We start from the raw sequence: 21,333 nt of genomic DNA, 5'->3' as shown, positions 1-21,333 counted from the left end.
GAATAATGTTAGTAAAATATCTGAATAAGTATGTACTTTAAAATGAGAAAAATTGTTTCTATATAGTGACCTGTATTCTATACAAAAGTCTTCCATATTTTGGGTTAAAATTTATTTAGGCAGGACAGAGATATTTAGATGCAAACCAGCTTGACTGAATGTATAACTGATTTTGTTTGAACTTTCTTTTGTTTAAACCTCCCTAAGGGAAAGAATAAGGCAGCATGAATTGCTGTTCAACACCATCTACTTTAGAATCACATTCTGTAGTTTACTAATAATCTTGCTATATTATGCTGATCCGCAATTTTTTGGGGACATATTTTTATCCCAAGTAGTTGGCAGAGTTTCTAGAGCAACTGCTTTATTCTGGGAAATCTGGCTGCCATGATTAGTGGTTTGAGTATAGTATTTCCATACAAGTAAGTACCCACTGATGCATTTGTGGTTTCACATATACCAAGAAATATTCTGTGATGAGTGCCAAATGGAAAAGATTGTTCATCTCACAATGATCTTTCTGGCCACATAGACATACCACAATCTGTATCAGTAGTCTTGAAATTTTGGCAGTCCTAAATATACATTATTCTTGTCAATATAGATTCATTATTCAGACCATTTCTTTTGATATATTAGCCTTTAGGAAATGAGAAAAAAAGAAGTATGTCTCTATTTTTTCCAAATTTTTATTAAATAACACAAGCTACTTTAATAATTGACTTAGACCAAACTCAGAACCACATTTCTAGAAGCTTCTCTTTCTTTCTATCTTTTTTTCTTTTTTTCTTTTGAGAGAAAGATTTATCTTGTTGAAATGAGCATAGTCAGAGCGGAGGTGCAGCCAGGGCACAGAAATTTCATTTCTCCCTTCAAAATATGTACAGTTAGGGCACATAAAAGAATCAGTGAAGCACAATAACTTATTTTTTCTTTCCATCTATACCCACCCAGGAGAGTAGACTTCAGTCAGCACAAAAGGCATCAGAGAAGCCTTTTAACATAAGGCATCTGTCTTAAGTATTAAAAATGTGACTTCAGTTTTCTTCTTAAATACCATCACAGCTGACCTTTTGAAACAGAGCTGAAGTTTCTCTCTACTTGAAATTGCTCATTCTCATGAAGAACAATAACCAATTAATGCATTTATTTTAATCTCACTTGGCCTTTTTTGAGAGCAAGCACATTCCAAAATAGCTCTCTGTGTTCTTTAAATCCTAGCTACACTGTTTCATTATACATCTGAAAAAATGAATTCACTATGGCAATTTTCTTGATAATTGCTAGAGGAAAAAATGAGTGGTATTATATGCAAGTTAATATTAAATATTATATGATGTAAAAACTGTTGAAGTCTCTAACACATAAAATTCAAACTGATAAAACATAGTCTTCCTTTTACTTTTCCATTTAATTTTTTTGTTGGTTGTTAAACAATTTTCATGCATTGCTTTTGGGGACATTTTTGTACAATTTTCCCTTGACCTTCTAATTTTGAGTTGGGGAACAGTACGGGAAACAATCTGGTTTTGATGGAATCCCAAAATTTTAAGTGTGTGTGTTCTAAATAAACTCAACTAGGTCATATGACTCATGGGCTTTCCATGGTCTGACTTTATTTTATGTCTACAAACTTTCTAATTAATTTTTTGATTATATATATGTTCTTAATTACTTTTTTTAAAAAATTGAACGGTTCGCTAAGAATGAGGTACTGCTTTAGGGTTTTTTGGCAAGATATCTTCTAAAGGTTTGTACAGATCTGATCAATTTGCATAGCAAAAATAAATACTTAGCCCCTTGTGGTTTTCAAAGACAGCTGTTTTCTCTAGTTTCAGTTCTATGATTAAGCCTTAAGGAAGGGATACAGAGTGATGAGAAATGCAATTGCTGCCTTTGGAAGATATAACAGGCATGCTGGGGAATTTTTATGTTCTGTTTTTCTTTTCTTTATAAGTACAGCAATAAGAAAAATGCTACCAAAAAACTGATAACAAAGGATTAAACACAACATATGTCAAAGGAAAGTTTTATCTGAATACATTTCAAGAAAATATTCTACTATTCACAATCTCACATATGAAGCTTCATTACAAAACCTAAGCACATACAAGTAGGTGTCTATAAAATCCAGAAATATAACAAATTTTTTGTGAGTCTAAATATTTGACTCCATGTAAACATTTAAGAATATTTATGCTTTGATAGTTTGATCTAGGATTATCTTATACATTTCAGCATTTTTTTTTTTTTGCTGGCATTTTTAAGGTTTAATGTGTACTTGGAAAGATGGGAATTCCTTTGAGACATCATTTATCTTAAAGTTATTTTGAAAATATGGAAAAGCCAATAGTACTTTTGAAGGAAGCACAGGTCCCATTTCTGCCCTGTAAATACATGTACTCTGAGGTCTGTGTCCCTGGGATTAGGAAAGGCTGAGAAAGGAGAGAGTTTTTGAATCATGCTTTTGCCTCCCATTCAACTTAGTTATGAAGGGACAGAACTCTACACATGGATTTTAAGATGATAAACAGATACAAAAGCCAAGACAGTTTTGTGGTTTCTGTTGTCTTCTTTTATAGGACCCTGGTCCTCCAGAGGCACTATTTACCTAGGAGCCATTGATTCAATTTTTGTTTATAACTAGTATGTGTAAATAAAAGAGGAAATATGTGCTTTCTATGACAGTGTTTTCTAATCTTTGGTTTATTTGGAAGACTTCCTTTTTTATGCCAAGAATAGCTAATGTTCAGGAACTTTATGAACCCCATTACACAACTTTCCCAAAGTCAAAGATCAGTCTAGAGCTATAACTGTAAGTTAACATCAAAGAATGAAGTTTTCAATCTAGTTCAGTGGTTGCCTATAGCTCAGACTGAGTTGTTCTAAAGCAAATGCAGTTTATGTAAGTAATCTTCTTAAAAAATTACTTAATTCACGTAACTATGGTTTAGAAATTTTCAAAATCATGTGATTCAAAAAAAGTGATATATATTTTTCTAATGGCCATTGATGGCAGGAAGGCATGAAAGAAGTGGCCAGCTTTTCTTCAGGCACTTTCCTGTTTAATTCCTTTTATGTAGAAAAGATGAAAACTGGAGGCATTATCAGAGAATTAAAAGGAATTAAAGAGGAATTACTATAGAAACAGCTTTTTACATAATTGCATCATACTTATCACTCCCTAGCCTGCAAATGGTCCAAACTGTCTGAAAAATGAAGGGAGAACAGGTCAGGTATCTGTGCTAGTCACTTTGCCAAGTGTGGGTTAGTTGGTATCTTTGAACATTTGTGATACCCACTCACTATCTGTCTCCTCCCACCCCTTGTACTGTCTAGTACAAGTTTTTTTTTTTTCTCAGTTGAAGAAGATGCCAAGAGTAAAATAAATGAAGAACTAAATAGCTAAATGAAGCGTGTGTTTGTCTATGTACAAGAGAAATTAATATAAACTGAATCTTGGCCAAAATCTGTCTTCATACCCTTTCTACATGTACTTAGCTATTTAATACCAATCAATAAATGATACTAATATTACATTTTGAAAACTATATAGAAAAGCAAAATAATACAAAGCACTGGAAAATAATAACCCTTTCAGTTAGTCTCAGAGTTACATTAATTTTTTTCAACTACTAGTAGATTCAGCCATAAATTTTTTTTTCCTTTCAAAATGTAGCCAAGAAACAAACATCTTTCTTTGCTTTCTTTGCAGGAAAGAACCAGTATCTGGATTATTTCCAGGCCATCCAGACAGCTATTTCAACTGGAACAAGTGACCTTTGGAACAGACTAGAACATAGCAGCTTGGCCAGACAGAGGGGAAGGAGTAGTCAACTGGGAAGGGTCCCAACATGTTCCTATGAAATGTCATTTGAAGTAAGAGGACAATAAAAAGCTAAGGACAAATAAATGAACTTAAAAACATTTAAAGCCAATGAAAACCGTGTGACCACAACATTGGATTCAAGAAAAGACTCAATTTGAGCCTTTCCTATCATTTTTTACTTCATATGTTCAACAAATATAGTTCTCCACCTGCTGAGTGTAGGCAATGTCCCTTAATTATACAACATTAATCTTTGAATCTTCACAGCCTCATTGAAGTTCTAATAATCAATTAATAAATAATACTAACATAATTAATATAACATAATCATATAAACAGTAACCAATTGTTTTTCCTCCCTTTACTGAGCCACATTTTCTTAGTCTATGAAGCTATGGTGGTTAATAGATGCTCTTAGAGAATGTCAAAATCTTTATGTAGAAAATCATTGTTACATATGAAGACAGTTAAAATACTGATTAAAAAAAAGAGAGAACAAAATGGTTATCTCCTAATATTTACTTCGAAGGCGTGTCATTCTTTTCTTTCATAGAGAGCCTAAGAAGGTTTAGTTCACATCATTAGCAAAAAACATGCTTAAGAATCATTCAATCTTTCACTGAATGCTTATAGCACCAAAGAAGATATAAAATTGTAAAGCAAACCTCCTTTAAGATTTTTGGAGAATAAACAGAAGTTTAAAAAAAAACTTTATTGAAATATATTTAAAAGATGTTTCCAATACAGTATTTTATTGATTTTTACAAAATATATTAGTAACAATAAGTTGATAAACTACAATTGACAGAGAAAATGCTGTGAGATTTCAGAATGTCCTTGAACAGAAAACCTAATTAGGCCCAGTGTGTACTGGGGAATTCTTCTAAGAAGATAGCTCCTACAGCTTCTAGCTAGATTCTTTTAATGAAAACAGCAACATTTAAAAGGTCAATTCAAGTTCCAAAATGCCTAGAACGATGCTTACAAACTGGAAAAATTTGGTTCAATGAATTTTGAGTGTGCATCTGAATAAATACCAAAAATGTAGCTAAAGGTAACTATAAGGCATAGTTTTAGCATAGTTTTGGTTATACAGTTGTGATGGTACTTACTGTTAGCTCACACAGAACCCAATGTTGGTGATATAGAAATAAGAAAATCAGATCTTTCAGTTTATCCTGTAGTGTCAGAAAAATTTGAAGTGAACTTTTAAACTCAGTTCCTTCTTCAGTATGTATATTGTTTAACTATGATTTTGGAAGTTGTATGTCTTAGGATTCATGAACTAGAGTGGAAAGAAATGAATTCAGAGAAAGATAATGGCTTTTGCTATTTAAATAATATCCAGTTTCATAAAATTTCACTTGAAAGTAAGGAAATAGAAGATACAAATTATTTTAGGAGGCAGTCTCCTCACTACTGTAAGGAATCCTGCTTTAGATGAATTCCAGAGAAAATATGTTTTGAGGGAGAGAATTCTAGAAGTGGGTTATATTTGGACCTTAATAACATGAGATCAAGACATGTAACAAGTGTATAAGAATTAAGGTTTGTGTCAAGTTTATGAGATGGGTGTTGGAGGGGGAAGTTCTTGAGACATTTGTCTGAGGTTATCTAGGAAGGAGAGGCCACTTAAGCTAGGCACTTCCTGCATGAGACTTAGGGGTCCAAGGGTAATGATACCCATGTCCATATCAACAGTGTGTTATTTGCCGGTAAAAAGTGTAGTTTGGGTGGAGCTGGGATTCAGTTGTCAAAACTGAGTCCAAGATTCTTCAAGTAATTCAACAGAGGCTGAAACCCAAAATCATGAATAAATATTGAATTTGGAACTATAGAGGGAAACACTGGAACAGAAAAATATTAACAGCCAGTTGTTTTCATGGTTATGTTAAGTAACATCAAAAAGGGTAAAAATAAAAGTCAGTATTTAGAAATGCAACAACACAAAATTTATTAGAATTCTGTGAAAACAAATTCCCATAATGTGACTAAAATTAAAAAAAAAATTTAAAGCCCAAACACAAAAAACAAGAAGAGATAAAGAAAATTACTGTCATTGGCCTGTCTTTCTAAGTCTCACACTGGTTATCTAACATTATATAAACTAGCCAGTGCTAGGTACCCAAATTTAAACATAGTTAAATATAAGTGTTTTCAAGATCCATTTTGGTTCACATAGTACTTTAATATATATTAACTTTCATTTATTTATTCATATATTTGCCTTACTTTTCCTTTACAATGATAAATTCACTAAAGGCAAGGCTCCTATCATCTTCAATTTAACAATGACTATTAGCAAACTTGCCAGACATGCCTACCCACCCAATACATGTCATTCACATAGAGTGAGTAATAAATGAACTTTATTGAATGGCTGGATGAATTGTTCATAGGTGTGCAAAGGCTGTGCATGTGAGTCCTGTGTGCCATTCGAATACTTTACATTGTGTTTTAAATAGGTTCAAAACGTCTTCACGATATTCCAATTAGCCACAGCTCAAATCCTATTATCAAGTCCACCTTTTTAAGACCATTGGCCAAGACACTCTTTGTATTACCAGGATAAAAAGGCTCTCCATTTTCAAAAGAGATACTTACATAATATAATTATTATACCAAATGCTTCGTGAATGGAACCAAACTATGATCTCTCTCATCAACAGGATGAAGTCCACTGTTTTCACAACCAAAGGATGTTTCATCATAAGGCTAAAATGTGTGTGGGCTGTAAGAAATGAAATTAAAGGTAAAATATCTTCATGCTTTCTTCTTTCTCATTCTGTCTTTCTTTTGGCTTTAATTTATGACCAGGAAAATCTGGCATGAAGTAGCTTCAGAATGTGCCTAAATTAATTAGAGGTTATTAAATGAGTAAATTATACAATATAATTTATTTAAAATTATTTATTCTCAGCAAAATCAAACATATCACTGAGTTTACATAGAAATACAATTTTCAACTGGATCTTCATAAAAATGCACTGGTGAAATAAATGTTCATAATTAATGACCAATTATGTACTGTTTAATCATGCCAGTAGCAGAATTGATTACCATTAAAAATTGGTAAAGGAACATACCTTAAATGTGCAAAGTACTCTATTGTGTTACCATTGATAATAAATTGCCACTAAATATATACCTATTACATAAAGCTTTTTAAAGTACAATAAAAATACAAATTCTATCTGTTAAAAAAAGCCATTGATATGGCTTCTAAACATTCTCATTATACAAATTCCAAAATACTATATGACAAACAAAATTAAAAAGACTCCTCTTTATGAAACATATACTACCTCTAGTTAAGGTACAACTTAGCAAATAACAGAAAACAAACAAGAAGGCTTATATATACCATAGAACATTATGAAGATACATACAAATATAATATTGCATAAGCATATTTGATCTCTTTTCCTAGTGAAAATATACCTTTAGCACTTAAAGTAAATCCCCATGACTAAAAGAAAAGAAAATTTTTGAGATCTACCCTCAATCTAAGCTCACAGGTTCATTAATTTATTTTTCTTATAATGTGATGAACCAAATTATAAATTTGACCATAAATTTTTGCTGCACTGAGGACAAATTAGAATCTGTTACGTAACTGGCAAAGGCATAGGAAAGAAACATTTTTAAAAGTCAGAGTTCATCAGCATGTCAAGAATCAGGTACAAGAAAATGTTATTGTTCATATTAAAACCAAACTGAGCAGTAATTTGATTTTTGTGAAATATGACATTCTGACTTTAACAAATCAAATACAAATTAAATTTGCTAAATAACATTGACAATTCATAAGTAGAGGTGCCATAGATTTTTTAAAGTATCAAAACAAATGTGCCATCACAAAATAAACTTTGGTGAGAAAATATCTTTTTAAAGGAGAAAAATATAAGAAGGACAGTCTTATTCAGTGAGAAAAAATATATTTGGTAAAGTAAATATGGGCAATAGATACTGAAACAATAGCATATATTCCAAACATTTTTTAGAAAACATCAGATCAGATGATGTTCAGTAAACATCTGTCTGGTAATGTAACTTACCTCATTAGAAATTAAATTTTAAGTGTAAATAGCAAGTTTTTGTTTTTTCCACAAATCTTTATTGACGAAATAAATAAAATATTTAGAGTATAATTGATAATAATAACTAAAATTATTACCTTGACTTTACTAATAAATACTCTAAATACATTTGGTGTAATTAATATTGGAATTTATATTTTTGTTATCTTACCTGCTAAAAATAACCTGGTGATATTATATTCAAAGTTTACATTTTCCCAATAATATGAACAACATTTCATACATAAAATGCCATCTGTCTCATGAGTGATAACATGTTTCTTGGTTTGAATACAGAACCTATTTAGTCTGGCATTGGTGTATCTCTTTAGGACTTTCAAACACATTATTAAGGTATGGCTTTTGGGAAATCAGTAATAAATTAGTAGCCTGCAGTGTGGGCAGAAATTCGAAAAAACTAATTATTTAGAACTCAGACAAGGCAGATATTTGGATAATTTGTCTTTCAATTATAAATTTTACAAACAGAAACAGAAAGGAACATAAAAGTATGACCTACTTTACAGTGGTTGTTTTTCAAACAAAATATTACAGATCTACAGTGGATGTTGGGAAATTTTACTGAAATAATCATCAAAAAGTTAAGATATTCAAAAATATATTGGCACATGTATAATACCTGTCGTAAGTAAATGATGAATGATACATATGTATACAAAACAAATTTAACACATTCAGGACCTCTTCTTCTTGACATCAGCACCTACTGTCTAATGGGTCGAGACAAAATACTGTGCCTTCAAGAGTTAGTCCCATTTTGAACCCCTCCTATAAAACAAAGTAAAATCATTAAAATAGGAAATGTTCATAGCAAAAAAAAAAAAAAAAAAAAGAAAGGAAAGAAACCATAAATGAGACAGTATGAACAGAAGTTGAAATCTTCACACTTTGATCAACTAAGAAATAATCATGTCAAATGTTGGCTTGTCAAATTTTTATCAAGTGCTTTCTTACCCATTAGGGCGCCCTTTTTTTTTTGTCTTTTTGTCTTTTCTAGGACTGCACCCACAGCATATGGAGGTTCCCAGGCTAAGGGGTCTAATCGGAGCTGTAGCCGCCGGCCGGCCTAGGCCAAGGCCACAGCAAGTAGGATCCGAGCCATGTCTGCGACCTACACCACAGCTCAGGGCAACGCCGGATCCTTAACCCACTGAGTGAGCGAGGCCAGGGATTGAACCCGCAACCTCAACCTAGTTGGATTGGTTAACCACTGAGCCACAGGGGAACTGCCCATTATCCCTTTAAAAGTTTTAAATATTCATGAGGTTAGCATGTATAAGAGATAGAAGAAAACAGAAATATGTGGAATTAAGTAGTTTTAAGACTTAAACGCTTCTTTTCAGAAAAGTCTAATTAATTATGTCATTCTCCTGTAGCTTAAATCCCTTGGTTTGAAAGGGCAATATTCATTTAAACATAAGATAGCTAGACTGCAAGTTGATAACAGTTTGATGATTTTCACCTTTTCTTCCTGGTTACCACTGTCCAGAGCCTGGTAAAATACTTTAAAATATTTTCCCTAAATGCAATGCTGTATCCTATATGGAACACAGGATTGCAGACCACTTTGCCACAGAGAAAGCTTCCTTTATCAGCCTTGCAGCTGCCTGTAGTAGCAAATTACTGCTTCAAATCCCACTCTCCCCAAGTATGTTTTAGATATTTCTGGAAATTACATTGCCTTTGATTTATTGAGAGCAAGAATACAATTACCATGAATTGTCTTGGTTTTCTTTCTTTCTTTTCTTTTTTTTTTTTTTTTTGTGGGGGGGAGTTGAGTTAAAAGTTAGTGGCAAAGGAGTTTGTCCTTCCCTACTCAAAGCTCTCTTTTCTGTATAAGATAACTGAACTGAGGACCATCTCTGGTCTTATCACCTTCTCCGCCCCCCATCCTTGCTCATAAAATGAAATGTGAAGGGCAGTCTATTCCCCAGGAGAAGAAAATTTCTCTCAAAGAGAAGACTTCTGTCCTCTGTTCTGCTTTATGTTTTGTTTTTTATCTACTTGTGTGTTAGCCAATTGCGTATCTATTTGCATTTACTCAAATTACTTTCGCTTAGATCAGGTATCCAATGTATCTATCTTATTATACATCCAACGTAAACAGTATCATATAGAGGAAGAATTCATTACAAAATGCAAGCAACACCCTTTTCAGGATTAATGTTTATAGAGACCACTCTTCATTATGTCTACAGCACAAAGACCACACAGCAATGCTGTCACTTTAAGGGTTTTTCAAAACTACTTCCTGGTACTTAGAATACAAATTATATCTATGAGTGTGTGTGTGTGTGTGTGTATACATTTTTTTTTTTTTTTTTGCTTTTTAGGCCCACAGGTATGGCATATGGAAGTTCCCAGACCAGGGGTCAAATCAGAACCACTGCTGCCTACGCCACAGCCAGAGCCACACGGGATCTGAGCCGCATCTGCGACCTTCATCACAGCTCAAGGCAACCCCAGATCCTTAACCCACTGAGCGAGGCCTCATGGATACTAGTCAGATTCATTTCTGCTCAGCCATGACAGGAACTCCTTAAAGACTAAGACTAACACCAGGAGAAATATTTTGCCACATGTACGTATATTTTTAAATAGCTGCCAAATACTTAGAGAAGTCTCTACTTCAAATTAAAAATATTGAAAGCAAACTGTTTTTAAAAATCTTTTATTTGGATATCTAAGAATCTAGGTACTATGTCATCTTCTGCTAAACTAGATGGATAGATAGATAGATAGATAGATAAGAAACGTGGATATATATTACTTTTGGAAAAATTTGATACAATTGTTTTTTAAATGTTACATTGCTATCACTTCAATTACCCTGAAAATACTATTTATCAATGTATTATAAATATATGAAAGGCAGAATAACAATCAAAGTAAAATAGGAATCTATCATTATTTCAACAAAGTCATATCACAAGAATTTCTCCATGATTTTTTAAGGATTCTTTTGGAGTCCTCTTAGATTAACTTAATTATCCCTATTGACAGACAGATTGTTTTATATCTCCTTGGTTTTCTTTCCTCCTAAAATAAAATGTCCCACACATTTTCTGACCTTTCCTTCTAGGTCTCATTTAGTAAGTTATGATATAATGGGTTCTAAATCCTTCTAAGGTTTTCATATCTCTTGAATTTTAAACCTCTGAAGGAAAATAAGGCTTTATTTAATTTATGTTGTAATGGAAACTATTATAAACTAATATCACACAAAAGACTGATTTTGTTATTAATATGTTATTACTAATATAAAATATTTTGCCCAGTTGCATTTTGTTACCTTGACATAGGGAAAAAACCATATCAAGGAAAAAAAAACTACTCATATGCTGCAATTTACATGTTGACGCATTCCCTTTAAGTCTCCCTTTACTCTACCTATATAGTAAAAAATAATTTTAATAATATTACAAATAACTATACATTATATATAATGTATTTACTGAATCACATATATATATATATATACACATTTCTATTTTTTGGTAATCTTAGAAGAACAACTTTATTAGTTTGAGTCCCTAAAATGATTTTATAATGTTCTATTAATTTTACGTGATTCATTTCCTATACTTCATAATTACATATAAGATTGACTGGATGCTTTTATGAATTGAGATTTTCCATATTTATAGTTATTTTCTCCTCAGAATAGATTTTATTAAAGTTTTAATATCAAATACAAATCCAAGTATTAGTAACAAATTACTCTCCAAAAGGATGCTATGAACTGACCCTGGCCCAGAAATGATTTAGAGTGTTTATTTCACACTTTTATTTGTACTTATATTAGTAAACAAATAAAAGTTCTATTTTAATGAGCAAAACAGCATTTATAGTTCTTAATTTGTATGTTTTCTTTGATAAGACTTAACATGTCTACAAGTAAGTAGCCACCTGTGGTCTTCTTTTGTGAACAACTACTTTTTTATTTATCTGTTGATTATTTAGTGACCTAATAACTTGTCTACTTAAATTATGCGTATATGCTATATTTATATTTTTTAAGAGAAAATTTAAAAGAACTATAGAAGTTCTTCTATAGGAGACTATATGTATATATTTTTATTTTGTTAGTAAAAATTTCTTTCCAGTTCAAAAATCTGATAAATATTGAATCACATTTCAAACATTTTAAAATGCCAATGCTTCTAAAATTTATGTATTTGTTACACATTTCAGCTATACATTGATCTTCTCCCAAATTATTAAGTAGTTGACTTAACACCATTTACTGCGAAACTCTTTCATTGACTTGCTATGCTTCTTTTTTAATGTATGGAATTATTATAACATACAAGGTACACTTCTGGGTTATCAATACTATTACATTGATTTGCCTGTTGGTAACATGTATTGAGAAGTTTAAATTTTGTCAAATCATACATCTAAACTGATTTCAAACAAATATCTAACAAGTTTAAAAAATCATATGGCTTAATATTTCTGTTTAAATTCTTATATTCATGAAATATTTCTTTGATTTCTTCTGCAAATAAAAGAGGAAAACCAAAAGTTCACTAGGCTTACTCAGTATGGTTTATGCAATCCATTATACTGTATTAGGTTTTTGCATTATATGCAAAGATTAAAAACAGTGACTAAATGTGTTCATTCAATTAACTAGGCTAATAAGATTAATAATGAAAGTCACCACAGCCTTCAGATAAAATACTATTTTACTTTAGTTAAAGTGACCTTGCAAACAAACTGTGGACTAAAAGAAAGACAAACAATGAGGTGGACAATGTGACCAAGTAATTGAAAAATGAGGTGGACAATGTGACCAAGTAATTGAAAAATAACTCCCAAAATATGGCTTATAAAACCTCGCTAAACACAACTAATAATCAGACATATCCATATGAAACTGCTACTTGAGTACTTACTAAATAAAACATGCAAATATTAAGGTTTAGCTTTAAGAATAAGTTGTTTAAAATTATGAAAACAATATACCAACCATCTCTGGCGCTACCCACCATGAAAGCAGAAAAAAATAAAAAAGACATTAAGAATATATTAGAAATAACAAAAACAAAACCAAAAGCAAAAATACCACAGTGTAGCATTATTTGACTAACACATTATTAAATCATTCTAATACAGTATTTCCCAAACTAAGTCCTGACAAGAATCTGGAAATATAGGCTTATCTTCAAAAAATCTATAGAAAATATTTATTGTGTGAAAATCTAAAAAATATTAATAGACATTCTGTTGTTATATATAATCTTTGAGAACAAATACTACCACATCAGTGCCCATGTTTGTGTTTATTTCTACAAAAGCATTAGTCTCAAGTAGTACAAGCATAATTGGTAGAATTGATGAAAAAGGAAAGAAATTAATTTCATATGAAGTAAATAAAGCATTCTTACTAAATAATCATGCACTATTTGAGTGAAATTCTCATAGTATTTGAACTACAGAAAAGATGAAGGGAAATTGTATCATCAAACAGGATACATGCTGAAATCAATAGAAGTTTGATGTTGATGGTTTTAGTTTCTTTTTTTTCTTTTTAATGGCCGTACCTGCAGCAAATACAAGTTCTCAGGCTAAGGGTCGAATCAGAGATATAGCTGAGGACTACTCCACAGCCACAGCAACGCTGGATCCAAGCCACATCTGTGACTTACACCACAGCTTGTGGCAATGCCAGATCCTTAGCCCACTGAGTGAGGCCAGGGATGGAAGCCACATCCTCATGGAGACAAAGTTCAGTCCTTAACCCACTGAGCCACAATAGAAACTACTAAAGTTCTTAATTTGAATTTTATTAGGTGTTGTAATTTTGTTTTTATTTAATTTATGTTTTGAATTAATAGTTGTATAAAAGCTATAAGGATATAATTTTCATAATTTTTTTGTAAATATTTTAAGAAATGTTATAATAATAGCTATAAGGATAAAATGTTTATAACTTTTTCGTAAATACTTAAGAAATGCTATAATAATAGTTTAAGTCAATATTAAGAATTAAAATAATTTTTCATGTAAAAGGGAATTATAAATAACCCAACTTGAGAAATTTTGTTTTAACATATACTTTAAAATCTAAATTTTAAAATGCAAAGTTATTATGAGATCTAGAACAATAAGGAAATTCATGTAATACCTAGAAAAAAAGACTGCTTCATACCTGCAGTCTAAAATCTGTGAAAGCATATTTATTTTCCTTCTAGGAGGCAGTGTTTCATCAGTGTGATCATAATCCACTAACTAATTTTTTTCCCAGGAAGTGAAGCATAGAGAGTGAATGTATTAACCTAGGCCTGATAAATAAATATCACGCCTTCTTTTCCTTAATCAGCTTCATACCATTGGTCTGTGTCAACATTCTACCATATATCTAGCCTTTTTGATGAAAAATAAGACATAATAATTTCATCAAAATATAAAGGGAAATATGAAGAGAAGGCTTTATTATAGTGCTTATAAGATTGCTTACTAATCATGCTCCACTCTACAAAGCTTTCGAAACCAATATGTTCAAAATTCCAGAGCAATTAAGAATTGAACAATAAAAGGGAGAGAAATAAATGAAAACCCAACTGGACTACATTCCTGAAGACGTTGTCATTGGGTATCTGCTTTTTCAGTAAGAGCCCAGAGGTTATGAACTGCAGTTACAATGCTTCTTTTTTTTTTTAATACCCACCCTGCTCCTCTGGAACTCTCTGTTTTAGCTCACAGCTCTAACTTTTTGTTTAATTAATTGAGGTAACACTGGTTTGTAACATTATATGTTTCATGTGTACAATATTATATTGCTACCTCTATAAACACTATAGTGTGCTTACCACTAAAAGTTTAATTTCCATCCATCACCAACCATATAGTTGACCTTATTTACAATGGTTCTTTCTAAGAGAGACTGATATCATTCTTACAAAGATTTTCCTTCATCCACCCATTCACAATTTTGAAATTCATAATTGTTAAAACTGAGATCAAATCTTGGAAATCTAGTTCAATGACCTTTTAATTTTTGAATTTTGAATAATGAATCTTTAGAATTCATGTAATTTTGTATAAAAAAATGAACCATCTTATTGCCATCATAAATTGCATCATTCAGAACAAAATACAGCAAAACCTTATCCTTAGCATCTGTCTGAGTATTTTTAGGACTAAATGTATACTATGACTTTAAAGTAATTATTTTAAGTAATTGATAATAATTCAAGGGAATAGTAGTTTTAATGTTTAGCATCCTCTTAGTGCCATAGAAAAAAGAAAAAAAAATATGAGCCAATCTGTTAAAATAGTCACCTGCATCTCATCTAATTTTGATTGAATATCTGGAGGGAAATCCCCTGCTCCACAGTTAAATGGGTCAAAAGGTTCTGCTCCAAACAGGTCTCGTTCTAAAAGGAAGAAAATAATTTAGTAAATGAAATGACAAGGAGTGAGTGGGGGCAAGTCAGATTTCAAAGGCAAGATTACATAAAGAAATACCTGCACAACCAAATGAGCCTCTATCCACATGGACACTTCATGTTGGGCTTTCCTGAACTTAGGCTGGTTAAATACCAACAAAGAAGCGAAGATCCATTTCATTATGACTTAAAGACTATTTGATTACAAAGTATTCATAGTTTCCTGTGTCTTTAAGACCTATTAATACTAAATTCATCAAATATTTGATAACTAATATATTAAAATATCCATATTTTACTGAAGCAATTTAAATGTACTAAAATTAATATGTTATTCACTGAGACTTCCCTGTTCCATTTATTGATGACTTTGCAACACAATAGTGAAGCAATATATAGGACCTGGTAGATTAGTAAGTGCTTTTACTCATAGTTCATGTACTTTAATCTCACCTTTTAGCCAGAAAAGAAATAAGGCACATCATCTCATGCTGAATGAAATCATATCACTTTCGTAGATAACACAATTGAGATAGGTTCTTTAAAAATGCATTCTATTCCCCAAATTTCTTTTTAAAAACAGCAGTAATTAACTACCAAAGAGCTCTCCAGATGTATATTTTAACGTATATGTTGTTTTGAATCACTAAAGAAGTATCAAAGTTAAAATTGATGTTTATAATTGATAAGACTGTGACATTATACAATTAAAGTTCTTTTTAATATAAGATGTTTATTTCTTCTGAATCAATTCAAATGCAGCCTTAATTGACAAAAAGTTAAATTATATATGGACTGGGGAATTTATAATGTTTCAAGACTTTTGTTTTTTGGGAAACCATATTCTCTAAATTCAATGTTATGTAAAAAAAGAGTATTTACACCACTTGAATTCTACCATATCCTCAAAATCATTCTGTGACTCCCACTATGAGAGATTCTTGCTTCCCTATTTATAACAGTTTTTTGCAGATTCATGTACTAAGTAAGTTAATAAATGTGAAATGCTTAGAAGCTCCTGGTGCTGGTGAGTATTTTATAAATAAGAAGAACATATAATTTATCATCCAAATAAAGATACTAAAAGTGAAGAGTGCTACCAATAGTTTCACCAAGACAAAAGGTATTAGCCAGGGTGGTCCTTAACAAATGGGAATTTATTGTCATCTTGCATATAATTGATGGGTATTATTATTGTTATTACTGTTTGCTTTCCTCAGTCTGATGTTTATTGTAGGCAATAAACCAGAACTTAGAGACAGAGGAACTTTTCTTTGGAGGATATCCTGGTTACCACCATACCACAAACACATCAAACAATGCTTTACATATGGTAGATGTTTGTCAAAAAAAATGAATTAATAAAGAGGAAGTATAGATATCAGAAGAAACATGTACTCATTACAGAGATTTTTTAAAGTTAGTACTCAAAATCACCAGAGATTTCAGATGGGCTAAAAGGCATCCTTATTCTTGAAATGCAATGCAAAATTTTATGAGTGGGCATGTTGTGTTTTTCTGTGACATGTTTAACTTTTATCTTATTCTCAAGAGTCCATAACTCCCCCACAAGTTAAGGTAATGCTACTTTATATATTACCTATAGATATAAACACTGTGCAAATTAATAAACATTACAGAGCTCTTTGGCATATTTCATTCAGCTTAGATGAACCTAAAATTTATAACAAAAAAATCATATAAGTTCAATTCACAATTTAAAAAGATTTTGCTGTGTAATTAATAAAATGAAAATTATTTAATCTAATGCAAGAATGGAAGAATTAAAAAATAGGTGATTCTTTACTCAGTCATTATTTCCTTTATCTACTAAATATTTATTGAACCCATATTATGTGCCATACATTTTTCTAGGCATTGGATTAAAGCAGTGAGGAAAGGACTTTACAACCAAGTCTCTTCCCTCATGTAATTTATAATCAGTTAGGAAACATGATCTTAAACAAATTAATTAAAGTTTGATACATATTCAAAGATCAAAAATATGTTCTGGAGAACTGCTAGAGTTCTCAGGCAGTAAGGACAGAAACTAAGGAACAATCTTGTAGGTTTCTGCTTTGATGTATTTAGAATATAAAGAAAATGAATGAATACACTTAAGATTTAATTTAAACAAAAGTCCTATTACTGAAGTCCCAGTGGATTAGAGTTTTACAATTAAAATTGAGTTGAATAATCTGTCCTTTAATTATGAGTTATAGATAGACAAAAAGATGATTGATAGGTAGAGAGAGATGGTGCAGTGGTAATCAGAACACCATTTCTATTTATCTAATCTTTCTATCTATTGATATAGACTGCTGTATATACTAAATTTTGGCATTCAGGATATGAAGACATTAAAAAAATATAGCAAGGTGTTACTTCAGTTTCTCATTAAAAAAATACCGTAAAACCATTTGATTATCTCTACCTACATTTACAGAAGGTGTTTCAAAACTCATAAATGTCTAAAAGAGAAACCATCATTTTTCTCCTTCTCTACCTCTAGCTCTCCTGTTAACATCTGATCTAGAATCCTGAATCGTAGTTGATTTTCAGATCTCAATTACCTTCCTGATGAATTATCCCTTCTAAATATCTTAAAATCGCTCTTCTCAACTTATATTTCTACTTGAATTAAAATCTTCCAGTGTGGATACATTGCTAATTTATATTTCAAATTCTAGCATATAACTCAAGTGCACTGTACATGCTAAACAAAGGCCCATTGAATTAAATAAATAAATGTGTAAATCAGTGATGAAGTCCAAGAAAGTAAAAAACAGTGGCCAAGAAAGAGAGGTGGGACATTCATAGAGACAAAAATTACCCCTTATGATATCAAGATATTGGCAACATTTTCTAAAAAACACACTAAGATGTGTATATTATGAGTTATATCCTTGAAAAAAATTTGCATTGACACAAAATATATTCCGAGGAATTTAAATATACCATGTTTCAACTTATGTAAAGTATTGAAATATTTTTGTACACTGAGTTTTGAAGTCCTAATGTTATGACTTTGTATTTACAAATTAGTCCTCTGAAATCTATTGAATGCCTAAAAGGTGCAATGTAATCTGTTAAATTCCACAAGGGATTTAAGATATCACTTATAACTGGAATCTAATATCCAGCACAAATGAACATCTCCTCAGAAAAGAAAATCATGGACTTGGAGAAGAGACTTGTGGTTGCCTGATGGGAGGGGGAGGGAGTGGGAGGGATCGGGAGCTTGGGCTTATCAGACACAACCTAGAATAGATTTACAAGGAGATCCTGCTGAATAGCATTGAGAACTATGTCTAGATACTCAAGTTGCAACAGAAGAAAGGGTGGGGGAAAAAACTGTAATTGCAATGTATACATCTAAGGATAACCTGACCCCCTTGCTGTACAGTGGGAAAATAAAATAAAAAAAAAATTCCACAAGGGAAATAAATAAACTATAAGCCCCCAAATGTTTAATAGCCTTAAGCTAAAACTTCAGAGTTACATTGAAAATGTCTTAAATGTGAACCAGAGGGGATGGAATAGAGAAGAATATGTAAAAGTCTCTTCTTCAGTGCCCCTTTGGCTCTGAGGACCGATCACGGCCACTGGAAACTATTCTTTCACTCTCTGTTACTGGGCACAGAGCAAAATACAGTCAAGACCTTGATGGTGAGCAGTTCTTAGATGCTTTCCAATTCATCAAAAAGGGACTTTTATGTTCCTTACAGACATACAGAAAGTCAGAAAAGCAATGAATTTACAGCTTTTTAGACATCCAAGAAAGAACACTTACAGGGGGTTAATAAAATGTAAATCATGGAATTCACAGATTTACATATTTCTTTAACTGAGACTATCCATGTACTCCATAATAAAAAATGTAAACTGAGCTCTATAAAATGTCAAAGATGATTAAAATAATTACCGCTAGAATTGTTTTTAATCATTAAAAACCTTTAAAAAATATAGCCCTAAACACCATAAAAACATAATTAGGTACTACGTATTATGCTGTAATTAAGCCTATAGCAAAATACCACCTTTCATAAAATAGTTGCAACTGCAAATAGTGATGTCTTTAGCAGTATACTCTGAATTATAAAGTAAAATAAAATTAACTGAATTTGGCACGTATATTAACATAATTGTGCAGTGATTAAAATTTTTAGTCAGCTTGGTAAGGTACACAAATTGCCATACAATGTTAATGAAACATCTAAAATGTACTTAAATAAAGCCAAAAATATTGATTTGTTTAGAAAGCTTACTAATCTCGGTAGATCTACTAGGTACTGGAGGAGGCTGTGTGCCGTTGCGAGTAGGTATTGAAGACTGGTGTGACAGTGCAGAGAACGGAATCATGTCAAAGATGTCAGTGGAGGGTGACTTAGGTGTCACACTGCCTGCCTGCAATGAAGATAACATGAATTAGGGCACTATTCCTTGCAGCAACCTTTTAACGCTAAACATTTCATACATATATAAAACATAACATAACCACAACAACGAATGCGGCTGAGTCAGATGAACCTGCCATTCTATAGATCAAAAGTAGTTAAATATTGCCAATTCATATGATTCAACCACTTAGGCCAAGTACTCATTGGCAAGAAAACTTCTACAAAAATGTTCTTGAAGATGACGACAGAAATGCTGATGGTACTATTCTAGATAGATGTAAAAGATATATTGGATTTTTTGTATATCTAGAAATAATTGCCATTTATATTAGAGAACTGAAAACATGCTAGAAACTATTTATATAAAAACATGATTTTGGTAACATATTTTGCATAAGCTTATAAAATTTAGAAATAAATGAACATAAGAGATGCACCTTCTTAAATATAACCATTTAAAGGCATTTGATAACAATTTTTAAAAGTTTAAGGAGTCTATTTTCATTTGTACATATAATTATAATGGCAGCCAACTATTACATTCATTGCAATGCCCTTTATTCTTGGAATAAGATTTCATCAAGCTTTCTACAATAAATAGCTACCTTTAGTAATTTTCGTTTATTACAATTACTAAACACACACCCCCAATCATTAAGTTATCTGGGCTAGTCTGGGCTAGGACATAATGTAAGAATGAAACAATCATCACTTTGATTGTCATATTGGGAAAAAATTATTTTCATACATATATCTTATTTGTCTTCTATAAAAGAAAGGGAATTCCCAATTTGGAGAGAAATAGTGAGGAAAACTTTATAAGAACATGAACGTTGTTTAGAATTGCTTAGAGTGGTTCATATTAAAATTTGTGTTCTCATAATACATGTATTTTTTCTGATTCACAGATGATGCTGATAATAAAGAAAATAAGGCTGAATGTGTGTAAAGAATGACAGATTTCTTATTCAGTTAACATGACTGTTAGTACATTTTTTAATGCAGGAACACTGCTGTCATCTCCCTTTCTTTAGCAATTTACTTTAACAGTTTATCAGTGATTAACATTATCAAAGACTTGGAGGCAACTTTATCCACCTGTTCTTTGCTCCTACTCAGGAATATTGTTCTCCAAATCATCCTAGCCCTCTCTTTTCCCTGGCTTCCATCTCTCTTCTCTTTGTAGAGAAATAAAGATACTCAATTCTTGACTGTTGTGAAAAATAAAACTTTCAACCAAAACGGTCTTTACCCAAGTCCCTCTTTACCTCTCTAGACTTTCATCTCCTTTCTCTTCCTTTCAAAGCTGAGCTCCTTACCCTAACTTTTACTTCGTTCAATCCTGAATTCATATCATTCTAGATTTTGCTCTTTTTGCTGAATTCTATTGATTTCAATAGCTTTTGCCAATATCACTAAGGGCCTAATTTCCCAACTACCATATCCAATAAATTCTGGGAAGTACCTGTCCTATTTCACTTTTTTTTTTTTTTTTTTTTTGTGGATTTGTACCACCCCTCTCTACCAGAAACTCTCTAATATCAGATGATCAAAGGATGCAAAAATAGCACCAAGAGCCCCAGATCACTTAACATCAGTTAAAGACA

General features: G+C 31.7%; 1 protein-coding gene across 28 annotated transcripts in view; it reads right to left on the bottom strand.

Moving 5' to 3' along the window:
* Nucleotides 6,725-21,333, bottom strand: part of GULP1 (GULP, engulfment adaptor PTB domain containing 1) — a 264,095-nt gene continuing 249,486 nt past the window's right edge. For 25 of the 28 annotated variants that reach the window (XM_021075382.1, XM_021075366.1, XM_021075376.1 and 22 more), the window contains 3 exons: nt 19,595-19,733; nt 15,220-15,314; nt 6,725-8,697 (listed from right to left, as the gene is read on the bottom strand). In XM_021075382.1, coding sequence (XP_020931041.1) covers nt 8,626-8,697; nt 15,220-15,314; nt 19,595-19,733 — 306 coding nt within the window. In that variant the 3' untranslated portion in view covers nt 6,725-8,625. Of the gene's footprint in view, nt 8,698-12,904; nt 12,916-15,219; nt 15,315-19,594; nt 19,734-21,333 lie in introns of all 28 variants that reach the window. The other 3 variants (XM_021075386.1, XM_021075371.1, XM_021075387.1) reach the window with 1 other exon arrangement.

The sequence above is a fragment of the Sus scrofa genome, chromosome 15, assembly GCF_000003025.6.
Source record: "Sus scrofa isolate TJ Tabasco breed Duroc chromosome 15, Sscrofa11.1, whole genome shotgun sequence".
In the NCBI taxonomy this organism is placed as follows: domain Eukaryota; kingdom Metazoa; phylum Chordata; class Mammalia; order Artiodactyla; family Suidae; genus Sus; species Sus scrofa.
This window is presented reverse-complemented; position numbering and strand designations above follow the sequence as displayed.